Source organism: Artibeus jamaicensis, unplaced genomic scaffold, assembly GCF_021234435.1.
Source record: "Artibeus jamaicensis isolate MK-2021 breed Jamaican fruit bat unplaced genomic scaffold, CSHL_Jam_final contig_477, whole genome shotgun sequence".
Taxonomy (NCBI): Eukaryota; Metazoa; Chordata; class Mammalia; order Chiroptera; family Phyllostomidae; genus Artibeus; species Artibeus jamaicensis.
The window spans coordinates 1,424,654-1,443,451 of record NW_026521854.1 but is presented as its reverse complement, the minus strand read 5'-3'; the positions used below and the strand labels follow the sequence as shown (position 1 = coordinate 1,443,451).

The window sequence follows — 18,798 nt, the reverse complement described above, 5'->3', positions numbered from 1 at the left end:
GGCACTCCATGGCGCAGGAGTCCATTTCACGTGCTTCCTATGGGTTTCTTCTTAGAAAACTCAGAGAGCCCAGGGGAGTTCCTATCAGTGCCCTCAAAAGTGAACTAGCAGAAGATTAAGACAGTGTCTCATCTGAAGATGCTAGAAAGACAAAAAGAGCCTTCCGCAGCCCCAGAGCCGGGCTCTCTGTTGGGAGCGCACAGCCAGGGGTGCTCTCCTCCTCCTCCTCCTCCCCCCACACTCGATGGTGCTCCGTCTGCCTCCAATTTAAGTGTTCCGCTGGGTTTGAGCAGATCAGAGGCAATTAGACATCTTTTAAGGTGACTGCCTCAGATGGGCAAACTCTCCCTTACAAGGAGCCTCTAAAAATACCTGTATAATAGACCAGAGGCTAAAATATCTTCAAAATTTGAATCTCCAACTCTTTCATTCCTTCATCCCGTGGTAAAATCCTACAAAGGGAAGGAAAGCATCCTCCATTTCTAGGCAGAAGGGAAGGTCCAAGTCTAGACCGTGGTGAGGAAACTGATTGCAAAGGAGTCGATTTCCCTGTTTGGGACGTGATGGAGAAGGGACCAGGTTCGAAGTGACTCTGTTTCCCCACTATGCCAAACCCCCGCTCTGTGGCACCCCCCACACCTCTGGGGACCACTCTGCGCCACTGACATTGTTTCCTTTCTCACCCTCTTAAGGAAACTCTCCAAGGTACTGAACTTTTATGTGGCTAATGCAGAGGACTCCAGCAAGACGGAATTGCTGTTCCTTGCTTTGAAAGCCTTAAAGTACTTGTTCAGATTCATCATCCAATCCAGAGTGCTCTACCTGAGGTAATGGTCACTGCAATAAGATATGATGACATCCCTTCTCTTCGTGGCGTGTTCCCTAATCCTGGGCTCATGCTCAGCCCTGTAGGCTCCCGGGTCACCCAGGGGCCAGCTTTTGGAACATCAGGTCTGAAGGCGGAGGTAGGCTGGGAAAGCGTTAGGGAAGGTCTGTGTGAAGTCCTTCCAGGTCAGCAGAACTTCTGGGGCTGCAGTGACCGAGGACTTAGGCATGCAGTTTGCTGGAAGCCTTGGTGGTGACGGCAGCCCCAGGGAGGCACATTTCTGCGGCAGGATTCCATCCTGCAGGGGGCTTCCAGCCGCTGCGGGGTGTGCAGATCTAGGACCGTGAGCTGTTGGTGGTGGTGGAGGGGAGGTGGCGGTGGTTGTTTGGGGCAGTGCTTCCTGATGTGTGAGTTTCCTTACTGACACCACGCTCAGCTACCTGGCGATCCTAAGCCGCAGAGAGAGGGTGGTTCCCAGGCTGGAGCCCTGGAACACCAGCCGCACCACACAGAGGAGACCAAGGAGCCAAGGTGCCTCTTCTGGAGCACTGCCGACTGCGCGCCACCCCAGCCTTTAGTGACAGTGGGGCTTCCCAGCTGTGAACATGTATTTATAAGGCAGAGGGGAAAGCTCTGTAGATTCAAGCATGTGTAGTTTTTAAATTCATATATTTAAAAATTGTAAGCAAAGGCAAACAAGTTGCCTGGAAAATAAACTCGTAACATATAGTACAGATCAAAGATGAATAGCTTTACTGATTAAAGGCTCTTATAAATCAAGGAATGATGAACGACAAACATTTCTAAACAATAAAAAACAAAAACATAATTTACAAAAGAAAAATTCTAGTAGTTGATTAATTTTAACATTATACTCATCAAAATGCAGTATACACACCCTATCTTCACCTATACATGTGATAAAGTTTAAATTGGAATTTATATTTATAAATTTTAAAGGACGGAATTTGTCACTATGGATAAAAAGCAAAAGTGAAAGAAAAAGAGAGAAAGGAAAAGAAAGTATCACATTTGTCCAGTAATACTTACTGATGCAGAAGAACCAACTTTGCAGTTGATGGACAAATCTTGACAAACAGACTTTAATCAAAATGAGCAGGTGTCACTGAAGACCGAGGTATCCTGTGTCCAGGGAGGCCCCCTGTACAGGAGGCCATCACCATGGACGTGGCCACTTCCACGGACGGAGTGCAGCCTGGACTGGACACCCAGTCCAGCCTGGGCTGGTTCGGAATGTTTCTGGCTTGAGACGCTTTTCCGGGCATTGTCTGAAATGTCAGCTCGAGTGATGAGGGCTTGACCAGAGGAGACAAAACGATCAGAGTGGCCCAGAGAGGGAGGCTGGGGGAGTTCAGGGAACCCCTTCTGACCAGCTGATGGCGGTGGGCCAGACAGACCGCTCTGGTAGGGTGGCACACACAGACCGCTCTTGGGGGCAGTGTCCTATGGCAGTGTCTTCTCGGCCCACTGGGCTCTGCCCAGGACCAGCTCGGCGCACCCCAGGACTGCTCCTTGTGCAGTTGGAAGTGGTGGCCAAGGGGCTGGGCCTCTAGCTGCGTGTAGGCAACAGATACGCCTGAAAATGTCTTCTAAAAATGGAAAGTCTCACTGCTTTTCCCTTTTTCCTATTAAGATTTTATGGCCAAAGCGAAGATGGAGATGAATTTAATAGCTCAATCCGCCAATTATTTCTCTCTTTCAACACACTAATGGACAGGCCCCTGGAGGAAGCCGTCAAGATCAAGGTCAGAATGGCTTCATGGGTAACTTTTGCGTCTGTCAGGGAGGACGTCTTGGGAAAAAATAGAACTAGTCTTGGTGGGAGACAAACAAAGTAAATCATAATTCATGGAGAGCTCGTGAATTTTGGTATGAGTGACAGAAAATACAGGGGAAACCTGTGTTTCAAGTTTACTATACTTTGATATTCTCGGGTGTCATCTTGCCAAATGCAAGCTGCCCTTTCAGACATCCCTTGAATGGCTTCTGTGGCCCCTGTGAGTTCAGCCCAGTGATTCTAATGGTACAGGCAGCAGGTTTCTGTTCTTAGTTTTCCTGTTCTTTCTGGAAGCCCAAAGTAACTATTGTTTTCATCATTATCAATTTTTTAAATGCAAAATATGTAATCTTTAAAGACTTAAATTTATTTTTTTAACAATTTATTTTTAGGGAGAGAGAAAGAGAGGGAGAGAAACATCAGTGTGTGGTTGGTTGCCTCTTGTGCATGCCCCACTGGGGACCTGGCCCGTAACCCAGGCTTGTGCCCTGACTGGGAATCGAACAGGTGTCCCCCTGCTTCACAGTCCAGCTGTGCCACACCAGCTAAGGACTCAGATTTAAACTTTATTATTCTTTGTTACGGCAGTGTTGCGAGGGAGAGGCCAAGATGTTAACTGCCTCCTTAGATAGAAGGAAGAATCCAATGGGCAATGCTTATTGGTAGTGAAGCCAGAAAGCTGTGCATCCTGACTTTTGTGAAAAAAAGATTTTAGGGTGTCCAGTCTCTTGGCATCTCTGGGCCACACATCAAATACATTATGGTACATAATCAGAAAAAAGTCTCATAATGTTTTAAGTAATTCATGCTTTTGTGTAGGGCCGAATTCACAGCCATCCTGAGCCGTGTGTGGCCCACGGGCTGCGGGTTGGACAGCCCTGTTAGGAGACTGTGGGTCACTTTCCTCTTCAGTGCGGGAACATCTGTGCCCTGTTTTCTGGGGTCAAGCCTTTTCTTCCTGGGGTCAAGCAGTAAATTCTATATTTGTCCTGCTCAGCAACTGAATCTCCCATTGGTGCTTTTCTTACAGGGGGCAGCTTTGAAGTACCTTCCCAGCATAATTAATGATGTTAAACTTGTGTTTGATCCTGTTGAGCTCAGGTAAATAGCAAAAAAACATTCGTTTCTTAACAGAAAAGCTGACCCGCTGTTCGGCTGGGGCTTGGGCTGCAGCGTGGGCAGTTCCTCTTTAACGCATATTAACTGCACACCTTTTTGTGCTCAGTTCTGGGGAGAACCCAAAAGAAGACACAGCGCCTCCCTCTGAAGAGGTTTGCACTTTCTCCGGGGAAATAAGACACGCAGATCTGAAATTAACTACATAATAACATGCTTCCTGCCCTATACCTAAGTACCCCAGGAATGCAGAGTCAGAGGGCGATGCACACTGGGCGGGGGTGAGCAAAAACGAGCCTGCAGCAGAGGGGTGTCGGGGCAGGTCTGCAAGCAGGCACCGGCCGGCGTGCTTCGGCAGTGCACGCCTTGTCAGCTCTGAGGCTGAGCCCTGTCGTGAGCCACGAACACAGCCTCTCCCTCGCTTCCTAGAGAGGACTTCTCAGGTTGCTGGGGAGAGATTTCCAGGTAAACGTCACCACATCCTGATATCGGGGCAGAGGAGAAAAGTGTAATGATACCTTGAACTTGGCACTGTGAAGACACTGACCACCGGGGCTTCTCTTCCAGTGTGCTCTTCTGCAAGTTCATTCAGAGCATTCCTGACAACCAGTTAGTTCGCCAGAAGCTGAACTGCATGACCAAGATAGTAGAGAGTAATCTGTTTCGGCAGTCAGGTGAGTCTCCACCAAAAACAATGCCTGCTGAAATTTTAGTCTTGTCTGGCTTCTTCAGCCAGCACCGGCGATTTTATAAATATTCATTCATGCCCTCACCAGCTGTTTGTTGGCACTTAAGGCCCCTCCTGGGAAACCAGCTTCAAGGAGAAGGTGGTGGCAGTTCACTGGTTCCAATAGTTCCTAAAAGAGCGAGATGACATGTTCATTAATGAGAACTATCAAGTGTTTCATTAATTAGAGAGCATTGTCCACAAAATAGGAAGCCCCAGAAGTAACGAGCAAGCAAGAAAGGTGGTCCTTCTAAGTAATTGCTTCTTTGGTCCATAATTAGTATATCCCCCAAAACCAGGCAGGGGTCTGCAGTGTCATGTGTGATGGGCGCCTCCAGCCCAGACAGCTGATTACGTGCAGCTGTCCTCAGCTCCAGGCTCAGTCACGTCACATGAGTAGTGCAAATTGACCACAGTGGAAATATTTACACCACGGAAATTGGCAACCACTATAAATCAGAGGACTTGGGGGTGGGGTGGTATTACTGGTATACTGGTGGGGAGGGGGAGAGTGTGAAGGAGAGAGGACACTGTCACTGATAAACCTGTTTATTTTATAGTTAGAGTCAAGCCCACTGCCACTGAGTCTAAATCCCTTTGCTCCCTTCCCAAAGTTAACATGGGCAAAAGGCCCGACACCTGGTCTTTCCCCTAATAAATGCAAGACTGGCTGCTGTGGGAACTTCTCTTGCATCTTCCACCAGGTCAGGATGCCCTGAGGGTGTGAGGACCAGCAGGACCCCTCAGTGGAGTGTGGAGTGTGTGGGAGTGTGTGGTGCTGGGAGAACCCTCTGGCCTTGCCCCTGGCTAGCGTGTGACTCTGGACAAAAGAGTGACCTTCTCTATGTCCCGGCTTCTGTTTCTATGGAAGGAGGGACTTGAACCAGATCAAATGAGAAGCCTCTTTGACTCTGATATTTTCTGACCCTATGAATGTGTGTGTTCAGATTTTAACTCTTCCAAGGACCCAGTTGGAAGTAGTATAAAAAGCTAGTGAGTGCTCTGAAGTAGAAAATGTACTATTAAACATCTTCATATGCTATGATAATTTCTGCCTCTAAAGATGCAGAGTGGATAAATGGGCCAAGAAAGGCAGGGTGTTCACACACCAGAGCAAGCATCCACTAATTTGTTTCATTTATTGGAAGTATTCTCACTGTTAGCAGTCATTTCTGTGAGTGTCCAGAATATCTGGACTCATCATAATCATGTTTTATAATCGTGAAGATCCCGAAAGGAAGATACAGGCTTTTCTCTGTGAGGTGCCGTGCCTGCGAAAACAGGGACAGCGTGTCTGGGAAATGCGTTAAAATCGACTAGTGAAGCCAGGTGTTTATAAGAATTTTAGAGTAAATTTTCTCCACTAGGTAAACTATTTCAAAGTAAACTATTTTACATTTTTTTCCATTTTAAAATTTTTTTCGATTGCAGTTGGCATCCAGTATTACTTTGTGCTGGTTTCAGGTGGACAGCACAGGGGTCACGCAGTCACGTTCTTGACAAAGTGCCCCTGGCGTTTCCAGCGTCCACCTGGCATGGCACACAGTCACGGCACCACGGCCCGCGGTGCCTGTGCCGTGCTCTGCATCCCACCCCTGTCCTGCAGCCGCCCTTCTGGACTTCTCGGTCCCACTCCTTTTTCACCGGTTCCCCAGTGCCCCTCCCCCAGCAGCCAGCTTTCTGCTCTCTCTGAGGCTGTGCCTATCAAAACCCACTTTTTAACCTGTATAACTTGCTTAGTTTATTAGTTTCATATGACTTCACTTTCACTTATCAAGTTGGCATTGTTTAAAATGTTTAAATACTTGAAACATTTTGCTACAGTTACCTAGGACCGGTATAGTTTGCTTAGTCTTAAAAATCAGGTGACAAGGCTGAAAGTTCATGCCTAAGAGCTGGGGCTGCGGAGGGGGCCTGGGACTGCAGGAGGTGGCCGCCGCCAGTGAGCTGCCCCCCTTTCCTGTCTCAGAGTGCAGGGACGTGCTCCTGACGCTGCTGATAGACCAGCTCAGCGGTCAGTTGGATGACAACTCCAGCAAGCCGGACCATGAGGCGAGTGCACAGCTTCTGAGCAACATCCTGGAAGTGCTGGACAGGAGAGATGTGGTGAGTCTCGCATTGCTGACGCAGACCACACGCACACAGTCCCAGGGCCGAGGATGGGGGTCACGCCTGGCCTTCCTGGAGTCGGGGCTCGTCCCCGGCAGTTGAGAATCGGGGCACCGGTGCAGGCTGCGCCCATTTTGGAGACGACTGGAGAGGCTCCTGCTCGCTCGAGCTGCTCTGCCAGTCTCGGTCCAGACCGTCTGCGCACTGCTGGGGCTGGGCCAGCCTCTCTTGCCTGGCACTTCATGTTTGCCGCTCCTGGGAGCCCTTTTCAGAACCAAAGTCCTGTTCAGATGTTTCCTGTATACACAGGAACCTGGACCCCCTTTTACCTCTGCTGCCTGACAACACCACTGTAGAATTCCCGAGCTCCTTAGATACTGACACCGACCCTGCGGAGCCCAGTGAAAAATACGTTTTCTTATCTGGCCTCATTACTGTAAACCAGGCACCTGTGCCCCTGACACCTGGGGACTGAGTGTGCCTGGCACCCCCACTTCCTGGGGCAGGGCTAGCACTCCCCACAGGCCCAGGTGTCACCTCCACTTAGCAGGCAGGAGAGCTGCACAGAATGTGCTCCGTGGGGTACAAACAAGATTCGCCACCTCCCATGGCGGCATCTGCACCGTCAGTCCCGTGAGCTGACTGGAAAGTATTGCTGGTTTTGCCCAGGCCCGTTCTCTCGCCAATAAATCTTCAGATTCAGTTCTGCTGGAGGATAGGAAGAACCCTGTCCCTCTTCCCGTCAGTAACTCCTAACTTCACCTTTCAAGGTCCACCCCAGCTTGGCCACAGTCCATCTCACCTGCTCATTATCACATGGGCAGATTCTCATTTTGGATCGTTCACGCCTCCGCCCTGGAAGTGCAGGGGGCCCCGCCGCTCTCCCCCTGCCTGCCTCTCCAGTTCCCCGAGGCCCTGGAGTCCACCTTGCCGAGTGTACTATTCATTTCATATTTATTAATTATAGTTTAGCCTTTTTTTATTTACATGTATTTTAAGAAACCATATTATAAAATGGAGTAAATTTTCCCCAAGGAATTTTCTGATTGGGAATTTGATGCCCAAACCAAAGGTTTTTCAACAAAGTAAGTACATGTGATCCATCGCGTCATAATGACAATAACATTTTTTGAGAGTAACTCGTATGATCCAGAATTGACGTACTGAGGTGGAGCCCAGAGCGCTCTGCGTTGACAGTGACACACAGGGCACTCCGATCCCGCCAGGGCCACAGTGTCCGGCGAAGCACGTGTGTATACGATGCTGAATTCATCTGAAGCGTAGGAATCCGGCAGCCCCAGCCCCACCGCTACGTGGCCCCTTGGCCTTGACGGACCTCGCCGGGCTGCGCCTTCCCTTTCAGCAGCACGTGGGACTCGCAGCTGGCTTGGCGGGCTTCCCCCACTTCTGCACCTCTTTTTCAACAAACATGTAGAATCTCTGTCTACCTTCCTACTCCACAGAATGCCTCTTCAGCAGTGACTTGAGTTTGTTTATTCCTGTGTTGGGAGATTTAATTGGATTAAAAATTTATTTTTGTCTTTCCAATAATGTTCCCTGTAATAAGCAGAGTCATTCAAAATTATTGCTCTTGAAACTCTGTGCAAGTGGTAAATTCAGTAACTTTTTGTTGGCAGTGATGGTATGTTGCTTTTTTCCCCACCATAGGCATTTAAAAATGTACGAGTTAACTTCATGCGTCTCTCATCTCCTCAGTTAATTCTAGGCTCGAATTAGTGATGCTCATTCCTGTGTCTTTTTTTATGTTCCAGGACTCCCTCATCTGCTCCAAAAACTTTGTCTCCTAATTGTTGTTATTCTTCAAAGTCCAGCCACAGTAATACCTCCAAGCAGTTGCTGCTGGTACAATCCTCCCAAACTCCCCGACTGGTTCCCTTCACGCCTCTCCCTATGTCCCTTTTAAGGATATTATCCTTTTGTACCTTGAGTGATGAACTCAGTTCACAGACACTTACTGACCAGCCCGTGGGCTCCAGGCAGCATGATGGGTTCAGGAATACAGCAGTGAACAAGAGAGGCAGGTGCCCTGCACTTGTGGACGTGACCTTCTTGAGGGAGCTTTGTGTTTGCTTATTTACACACATGTCCCCGCTCTCCTGCTGGAGGACAAATCTCTTAAGGGCTCAGAGGACCCCCGATGAATTTTCATTCCTGCACCCGAGGCCCTGCCGTGACTTACACACTAGTCAGGTCTGCAGTCCGGAAATGTGTCTTTGGAGGTGAGAGCATCCCCACCATAGGCTGGTCTTGTGAGTCACTTCCGTTCAAGGACATGGCAAGCACGTAAACAAGTAATAGAAAGCAAAGAAGGAATGGTTTAGTTATTTGAAGCATTGATGAGGAGTTTCAAAACATCTATTGTGAAGCAAGAATGGATAAAGACTTTGAAAATTCAAGTTGAATATTAATAAGTTGAAGCTGAATAAATATAACAACAAATCAAAAAAAAACTGGAAAGAAGAAAAATAAAAAATAAACATTATGAGGCACTAAAGCTCAACAAAGTTAAATAAGTGCTCAAAGTCACACCTGACAGAGTCAAACCATTAAATCCCTATGTTAGTCTGTCAGGCTGCCAGTACAAATACTCCAATTAAAAAATGGGCAAAGGACCTGAACAGACACTTCTCCAAAGAGGACATATATAGATGGCCCACAGACATATGAAAGGATGCTCAATGTCACTAATCATTAGAGAACTGTAAATTAAAACCACAACAAGATACCATCTAACACCTGTCAGAATGGCTGTCATCAATAAATCAATAAACAACAAGTGCTGGCAAGGATGTGGAGAAAAGGGACCCCTGTGCACTGTTGGTGGGAATGCAGACTGGTGTAGCCTCTGTGGAAAGCTGTACAGAGTTACCTCAAAAAAAATAAAAATGGATCTGCCTTATGACTCAGTGATTCCATTTCTGGGTATATATCAGAAGAAACCCAGAACTAATTTGAAAGAACATAAACACCCTTGTGTTCACTGCAGCCTAATTTACAGTCACCAAGATCTGGAAACAGCCCCAGTGCCCATCAATATTTAAGCGGTTAAAAAAGTGGTGGTACATTTACACAGTGGAATACTATGCTGCCATAAAAAAGGAACTCTCACCTTGTGCAACAGCATGGATAGACATGGAGAACATTAAGTGAAATAAGCTAGCCGGCAAAAGACAAATACCATATAACCTCACTTTTGTGTGGAATCCAATAAATTAAAAAAATAGAAAAAGACTCATAGGTACAGAAAAACAGATTGACAGCTATTAGAGAGGATGGAGGCACTGGGTAGAAAAGGTGAAGGGATTAAGCAAAAACAAAAACCTCACAGGCACAGATAATAGTATGGTGATTACCAGAGGGAAGGGGAGAAGGTAGAAGGTAAAGGGGGGATAAATGGTGATGGAAGGAGACCTGACTTTGGATGGTGAGCACACAATGCAATGTACAGATGATATACTATAGAATTATACACTTGAAATCCATGGAATTATATTAACTAATGTCACCCCAATAAATTCAAAACCTTGTAAAAACAGTCCTCGCTCAGTATCATTGATAGGCTAGTTGAAAAGAACAAGAGATAAGTTTCATGACAGCTCATCAATCTCGTAATGAAACTCCTGGAGTCCGGAGGCCCAGGGCCAAGGGGCCCGGATGGTCGGCTTCACAGTGAGGGCCCCTCCTAGCTCCCAGGGGGCTCTGTTTGCACGTGGCCTTTCCTCAGTGCGCATCAGTAGTGTGAGGGAAAAGGCGAGCTCTCCAGTGCTTCTTCGTACAAGGACACTAGCCCATCAGACCAGCGCCATCACAGAAGGGGTAGAGGGTCAACCTTGAACACACTCACTCTGTTCATAACCATCTCCTTGACTTGAATCTCTTAGTTTTGTTTTTCATTTGTTCGTTAGTTTGGCTATGCAGCAGGTGGTGAGAACTTTGTATTACCGCCTTTCACTTCCTGTGCATGCGCCTATTGCCCGGGGCGCGCTGGCCTGCTCAGAGTCTGGGCATCCATCCGGAACCAGGTCACGTCAGTGGCCGCGGGGAGGCACCCCCATGCTCATCTTTTAAATGTTAGACCTGATTATGTTCAACTGAGCCCTTAGTAACAACATTATGTATTATTGTGAATAATAGCATTAATCCCTTCTGAGTAAGACTGCTTGGTAGGGAAGAGCCAGAATGTGATTTACAGAGGAACCTCATCCATCCGAGGTTTCCAGAAGAAAAATGAAGCTGAGTCAGGAGAGATCTCCATCCTCTGTTCCTCCACAGGGCCCCACTGCACCCCACATACAGCTGATAATGCAGCGGCTGCTGAGGAGGATCAATCGGACCGTCATCGGGATGAGCCGCCAGGCTCCCCACATTGTGAGTAATGTTTCTGGGGACCCGCTGCCACTGCTGCTTCTCAGGGTCCCATCTGCCCCTGTGGGGGGCTGTTGGGACCAGTGTCTTGAGACCAGATTCTCACAGGCCTGCCTGCACGCCTCCTCCCTAGGACAGGAATGGGACCTAGAACTTTCTGACCTCCCCCAGTGGGTGACCCTTGGTTATCACTGTGAGCAGATCTGAATTCTGATGCTGACTTTCTCTTGAGGGAAGATGATCCAAAAGGGTGGGGAGGCCCACGGGGCAGTGTTACGCCAGATTCCGTAAGTATGAGGCATGTGGACCCCTTCTTGAGGAGTCTTGCTCATGTGGAAGGTCAAACAAAAGCCTCCTCTAATACATTAAAGCAGAGTCCCACGCGGACACCCTAGGTAGACTGTTACCTCAGTTTCCATTCCATCGAATACTCTCTTAAGTATTTAATATTTTATTCAAGGAAAATGTGTGTCTTGGTGACCAGAGCATGAGGGGTTCTGGTGGCTGCATTCAGCACTTGCTCTGTTATGTCAAGTAACTTAGTTCTGAATCTGTTTATGCACGCTCTGTCTGGATCCACGCTCATTGGACTGGTAGTCGTAATGGTGGTGATAGTACTCCCAGCTGTAGTGATGGTAATAGTAGTGGTCAGTAGCCGATTCTTTCTGTGTGCAGAAACTTTTAGGCACCTTGGGTTTCATTGAAAGCTTCCCCTGACCCCATTGGGAAATTCTCTCATTAGCTCCATTTTCCTAATGAGGAAACAAGCCCAGAGTGGCTAAGAGACATCCTGAGGTTACACATCTACCAGAGGGTCGAGTTAGGGTTTGGACGCAGGCAGCCAGCGTAGCTGCAGGGCGTGTGCGTGTTGTCAGCTAGCCTCCTCCCCGGGCAGCTCTTACCAGGTTATGTTTCCAGCTGTGTCCTGTAGATGCCACGGGAGGAAGTCTGATGAATGCATTTGGCACCCTGTGATATCATCCAGCACTTCTGACTCAGAGAAAAACAAATGTTTTATGCAACTTGTGATGAGCGTGCTTTTAGAAGTACCGGTGTTGCTCTGGCCTCTTACTCTCCATCCACTATGTCTGTGAGACCAAAGTTAACTCTTTAAAGCCACGTTGTATCCCCATTAAATAAAATAAAGCGTCTTTTACTTGCAGTATTAAAAGCTATGATCCAATTTTAATTAGAGGACAGTAAGAAAGCTATCCCAAATTGCTGTAGTAAATATGAATAATTTATTTACTCAACAAGTATTTATTAGGAATGGCTGTAAGCCAGGTGCTATTCAGGATGCTGGAGATATATCAGGGAACAGACCAGGCAGAAATCATGACCTGAGCAACGCTTGCATTTTAGTAATAACAGTGACAAAAAATAAAGTGTGTAGTATTAGGAGGTAAGCACTATGGAGAGAAAAAATGAACAGGATAAGGGAGGTCAGGGTGGGAGAATTACAAATTTAAACAAGGTGGTTAGGAATGGCTTTCCCGAGAAGGTAGAATTTGGACAAAGGTTTGAAGAAGGTGATGGAGTGGCCGAGTGGGTGAGTGGGGAAGGGGCTCCCAGCCCGAGGCAGCAGTGAAGCAGACATGCTGAGAGTCCCTCATAAGATGCACCTGCGGGTGATAGAGGTGATCAAGGAAGAGTACAGGGAAGTGACTGCAAGCAAAGCGTTGTCTTTCTGCTAGGTCAAAACTCAGGGTGAGCCCTGGCTGGTGTGGCTCAGTGGATTGAGCGCGGGCCTGGGAACCAAGCAACCACGGTTCGATTCCCGGTCAGGGCACATGCCTGGGTTGCAGGCCAGTTCTCTCCCTCTCTCCTTCCTTTCCCCTCTAAAGATAAATAAATAAAATCTTTAAAAAAAAAAAAAACTCAGGGTGACCCAAAAGTTAATATACGAGGATTCAGATCTTTGATAAAGGGATAGATGCTGGCTGGACACACGGTTAATTGCTGCTGCCAAACCATTTCTGCCACGTGTGCAAAGAATATATAAATAGAGGCAGATTGGTAACTACATTATTTAGGAAGTGATATATTGATACAGATAAAGATACAGGTAATACTTAGTATGTCTGAATTTAAAGCTACCTACTATTCTTTTAGTAGAGAAGTCATCTGTTATCCATCGTGTTTAACTCAAGAGCGTTGGCTCAGTGTGATTGGAGAGCAGCGTGGGGATGTGAGTGTGGAAGTGGCAGGACTGCTGCCACATCTCTGCTAAAACGAGGGGATGGAATTGGACATGGCTGAGATACGTGGAGTGATGAAGATACAGGAGGCCCAGTGAGAATGCGCGAGAGAGATGAACATGTGAAGAAAAAAGCGAGGGAAGGACATATGGGGGAGAGACGGTTACAAAGAGAAATATACACATACACATACACATTCTGTACACTATGTACATATGCACGAATACAGACTATATGTTGTATATACACACACTATATATTATATACGTATAATACACTATACGTATACATACACTATACATAACATACGAAGGCACATACACATACTGTATACGTTATATACACAGGCACATACACACATTATATATTTTCATAGCTATATATGGCTTAATATAGTTCACTCAGAATATTCAAAAATAGTTAAATATTAAAGGATCCATTAATAAAATATATCAATTCAATAAAAGGAAAGAAGCTTCAGGACTCCACAGATGCCAAATATATGTGATATAAGATCTATTCCAAACTAAGAAGAGGAGAAGGTTTCAACATGCAGTCACCAGGCAACATATTACTTGGTGCTCATAAAAAGGAGAATCAAGATGTTAAATCTCAGCAGTATTGAGATTTTCCTATAAATTAGGCCCAATGTAATAAAACCAAAAAAATACACTAAGCATAATCTGAAAGAGGGAAAAATAATTGTTATTATTTTTAGTTGAAATGACTACCATATCTATGGAACCCAAGAGAGTTAACTGAAATTTTAATGACTGATGAATAATTTATTAAACTGTTTCAAAATAAATATTATTCAGTGGCATTTCTATATTACAAAAATAGCTATTTAGAGTTTGGAAAAAAACTCCATTTAATGTCGTAACAAAAGTATGAGAGTAAAAGTAAATAGAAGCTACACATAAATGAATAGCCCAGCCCCGGCTGCTGTGACTCAGTGGACTGAGGCCTCACCTTTGAAGGGAAAGGTCACTGATCTGGTTCCTGGTCAGGGCACATGCCTGGGTGGCAGGCCAGGTCCCCCAGTGCGGGGCAAGGCAATCAATCGATGTGTCTCTCACACATTGATGTTTCTCTCTCTCTTTCTCCCTCCTTTCCACTCTCTCTAAAAGTAATTAAATGAAATCTTTTTTTGTTTGTTTGTTTTTTTTTTTTACAGGCATATGTGTAAATTTAATTAGTGTCTTAAAGTTGATTCATTTGTCATCCTGATAAATAGACATCCCAGTTTGTGGCATTATTTCCAAGAAATAGAATCTCAAGGTTCTTAGCAAAAAGTTCATTCAAGGATAATGAATTATGGAAATCTAGATCCACCATAGGTACTTATGGTTAGAACACAGATAAACCACTTTCCCACTTAATACTATCCGATTAGGACCTTTCAATTTACTTTAATCTGTGATTCAGTACACAATATGTAAGAAACATAATTATTTTCACTAGATATGTTAAATATTTTTAAAGATGTTAAATATATTTTTCCATCCAGCAAAATATTTTCAAGGAATTCTGCTAATAATAAATAATGACTAAAGAAAAGAATAACAAATTGTTTCATTGAAATGAAAATACATTTTTAACAGGAATCCATGAAGTAAATGTTTCATAGTTACATTCTGATTCAGTTCTGTACCTAACTAAGAATACACACACACACAAATAGCTGAAATAATTAAATGAAATCTTTAAAAACATGAGTAGCCCTATAGGAGTAACAATGCAGAGCTTGCCTACCAGATCTAGGACTCCACAAATAGAGCACATATATCCACAGAGCAGAGCTTAAGAGAATTTAAAAGGAGACTTTAGATTTCATGAAAAATATTAGTTTTCAATAGGGAAAATGAATATTTTTAATGAACATGTTTAGGAAATGTATGAATAATGTGGAAAATTTTGTGTGATTCTTATTTCCTGCTGTGCCCACAATAACTTTCAAATAGAATGAGGGGTTTAATGTTTAAACTAATTCTAGTGCAACTAAAGGAAGATATAAATTAATGTGTGCCTATTTTTAAGAGAGAAGAAATTTATGATTTTTTAAAAATTGAAAGGGTTCTATGAAAGAAAGAATAGATTTTACCAGCTAAGAAATTGAAACCCTTATATGTGAAAAATATATGTAAATAAAATAAACTGCAAGCACCAAACTGTAAAAATTATTTATAAAATATCTGTAAAGTGGCTAATAGCTTTAATATTCAAAGAGCTGTTGCAAACCACTAGAAAAATATTATTATTAAAAATGGGTAAAGAATTTGAGCAGACAGCAAAGTGAGAAAGATAAGTGTCTGGCTAACAAGTACATGGACAGAATGTGAACTTCAAAGCAGGAAATGCAAAGGAGCTGAAAGTGGGATTAAATAAAACTTCAATACCCAGAACAGGCAAAAGCCTGGAGTCCCTTGACCTGTAGGACCACACGGATCTCAGCTGCTGGGGGTGTGGGGGAGGGGGTGAGGACCCCCCCCCCACCATGTGCCTTAACTCAGTCGGAAGGAGGTCCTTTCGGGCAGAAAGAGCAGGGAGCATGGAACACGCCCCCAGGACCTTGGCATGCAGCATGCTTCCAGACTGTCGTGGTCCCTTCATGGGTGACTGGGTGGGCAAACCGAAGCGCACGCATATAACCTGTGCCCAGGTCTTTTCTGTGAGTCGGTCTCAGGACTGGGGCTTTGTGTTTTCTTTCTCCTCCAGGGCAGTTTTGTGTCGTGCATGATCGCCATTCTGCGGCAGATGGACGACAGCCACTACACCCACTACATCAGCACTTTCAAAACCAGACAAGACATCACTGTAAGTTGTCTTCACTGAGTCCTGGTAGCCCTCAGAATGCTTAGGGTCAGCAAAAAGAGTAACCCAAACTGAGCATCCTCAGCCCCAGGGTCTCTCCATCCACCTGCAATGCCACGTGGCCATCCACAGTGAGGAAGAACAGGAATGTATCAGTTCTTTCTGTCTAGGATCAGATTAGAAGAGTACAATTTGTATGCCAAGGGGTCCTCACTGAACTTCTGAATGTCTTGGATTTAGAGCCCTTATTTAGAAATATTTGAGAGATCTTTTTTTGCTCTCAGAAGAGGATAGTGCCTCGTTTTCAGGGACAGTAGTTACTCATGCCATGGCAAGGACTCGAAGAGGCAGAGGTGTGCAAAGTGTAAGATGTGGTTGAAGTCATCATTGTTAGTATTGCCTGGAAAGGGAAACAAGGAGAGGTAATGCCTGCCCCTTATAACTCTGTACCTTCAGTTGAGGTATTTCATTCTTATTTTAAACAAGAAGGTTGTCCCTGGTTACTGTTCAGCCCACGAGCAGAGGCTGCCTGAGAGACGAAGCCAGGCCTCTGGCTGCTCCTCAGAATCCTTCCCTCAGGGAGTTTTTAGTGGCTGTTAGAATGTCCCCGACAGTGTCATCTTATCTTGCTAAACAGTGGGCAGGACACGGATTGGGATGAGCAATTTGATGTCCCGTGGCCCTGGTCTTGGCTCTCCATAACGTCCCATGATCTGTGCATATTTCAGTCTTCTGTGCTCTAGATTTTCGACTTTCTGCCTTTATCACACTGATAAGTCTATGGCCTGTGCATTAAGGACATCCAGCTCCTTTTCTGCCAGTCACCTTCCTTTTGGTGAGGTCCCAAGGTAGAAAAACACACAAGGATTGCAGAGAAACTACTGTTTAGTATTAGCAGTAGCAGCTGTCCAGCAGTGAACTCTCCAGATGCTGTACTGGACCACGTGGCCTGATCTGGGGGCCTAGTTGGGCCTGCACTTGTAGGTGTGCTGCTGAGCACATGCTTCTGTGCCTGCAGCGTGTGCACAGGTGTGCCTGCACAGTGCATACAGGTGTGCCTGCAGAGACCAGGGGTAAGAGAATCAGGAAGAGGAAAGGAGGGGAGAGATAGAGGCTCAGGGTAGCACTCTCTCCTCCACAGGCAGATGCCGTGGTGGGTGTAAGAACACAGGCTTTAGAATACCCAGACCTGCACTGGATTCTGCCTCTTCCACTTTCTTCTGTGAAGTTTTGAGCAACCTGTTTAACTTCACTAAAAGCTCAGGTTTCTTACCTGTGAGATAGTCCCTACCTTAAGGGTTAATGTGAGTACTCACTCATCCTCACCATTGATTTGAAGAGTTCATGGTGGTACTCAGTCACCATTGATTGAAACGATGCACAGAAAATGACTAGCTTGTGCTTGGCATATAGTTGATGCCTATGAAGACTAGCTATTTATAATAATAATCTTATTACTATTAAAATGTAAGATAAAATTAATATAAAAATAGGTTTCCTTCAAATTTCCTTCAGAAATCAGAAAAAGTAAGGTAGAATAGTGAAAGTTATACTAAAACCAAACTCTTCAAATTTGGCTCCAATAATTAAGTAAAAAGCAGGTTTTAACTGATGTTTTCCAGAGCAATGGTGAGCTCTCCCCACTCTGTTACTTACTTAAGGAGAGGATTCTCACCCCCACGGGGGAATTCCAGTCCTCAGCAACAGGGCTTCCCTGGACAGCTGGGCCCCAAGCCTCTCAGTGATCGGCCTTTCACTCTTGCCTGCGGCTTCTCAATAAGCCACTTGACAGACTTTGGGAAGCTGTAGATAAAAAAGGGATTATCTGTGAATTGCTCTTATTATTCAGTCACCGTTTACAATGAACCTAGATTACCAAGAGTCCAAAGTGGGTGTCCGAAGTGAATAACTGCCATTTAGATTTAGTCCTTGCTTCACAAACCATGACTTTCTCACTGATTTGAGGGAAAAGGTTAATAGAATAGTTAGTCAATTGGTGGGACTTAAAATATGATGAAAAATTTAAAAGGCATGGAATACATCTCTGATTTCGGAATTGAGGATTGTAACATTTGACTCTCCATTGAACCAAAAGGGAGATTCGAGGGTGGGACAGGTCCCGGGGTCGGCCCACTCCCTGCTGTCTGGCGTCTGACGCCCAGGAAGTTCACCACTTGACCCGCGGCTCAGAGGCATGCGGTGAGACAGAACCCAGGCCTCCTGCCATTTCTGCTACGTGATGTCACTCGTGCAATAGAACCGCGTGGTTCCATGCGAGAGAAATTGCGTGGGGTTGCCATTTCAGGAATCTAAGTGGAAAATGTCTAAATTTAACTAGCTAATAAATAAAAAAGCTTTTTAAAGCTTTTCGGTTTGATTTTTAGTGCAGTCGCTCTGAGTTCCTTCTTGCTCACAGCCCCCTTGGGGGTGACATGGCTGTTTAGCCGACACTGGACTTTCGTTCTTCGTTACTGCAGTCCACATGACCCACTGCTGTGATCGCTCTTAAGCACCACTGAGGACCCTTCTCCCAGACTACACACAGTTGCCTTCCTGGGTTGGCAAGAGTCATGACTCTAGTTCTTATTTATAGCATTTGGGTTCTGTTCTAACAATAATGAAGGACAGCCGGACTCAGAGTCACTTAAAGTATCAGTTTTCTCACGATTGTTGGAGAGTTCCTTTTAAGTGCAGTGGATCTTTTCAGACAACACTTGGCTTTAAATGGAGGGGTCAGAACCCCAAGTTCTTTTCCCAGTTCTACAACCTTAAGCAAGTTGTTTAATTTTTCACTGCTTCAGCTTTCTCATTTGTAAAATGTGGA

At 45.4% G+C, this 18,798-nt stretch overlaps 1 protein-coding gene across 3 annotated transcripts in view; it reads left to right on the top strand.

Moving 5' to 3' along the window:
* The window catches only part of DOCK5 (dedicator of cytokinesis 5), a 195,996-nt gene that overhangs the window by 130,864 nt on the left and 46,334 nt on the right, over positions 1-18,798 (top strand). For all 3 annotated transcript variants that reach the window (XM_053668169.1, XM_037163470.2, XM_037163469.2), the window contains 7 exons: positions 693-827; positions 2,481-2,592; positions 3,655-3,725; positions 4,308-4,414; positions 6,437-6,573; positions 10,870-10,965; positions 15,879-15,977. In XM_053668169.1, the coding sequence (XP_053524144.1) occupies positions 693-827; positions 2,481-2,592; positions 3,655-3,725; positions 4,308-4,414; positions 6,437-6,573; positions 10,870-10,965; positions 15,879-15,977 (757 nt within the window). The remainder of the gene's footprint in view (positions 1-692; positions 828-2,480; positions 2,593-3,654; positions 3,726-4,307; positions 4,415-6,436; positions 6,574-10,869; positions 10,966-15,878; positions 15,978-18,798) is intronic.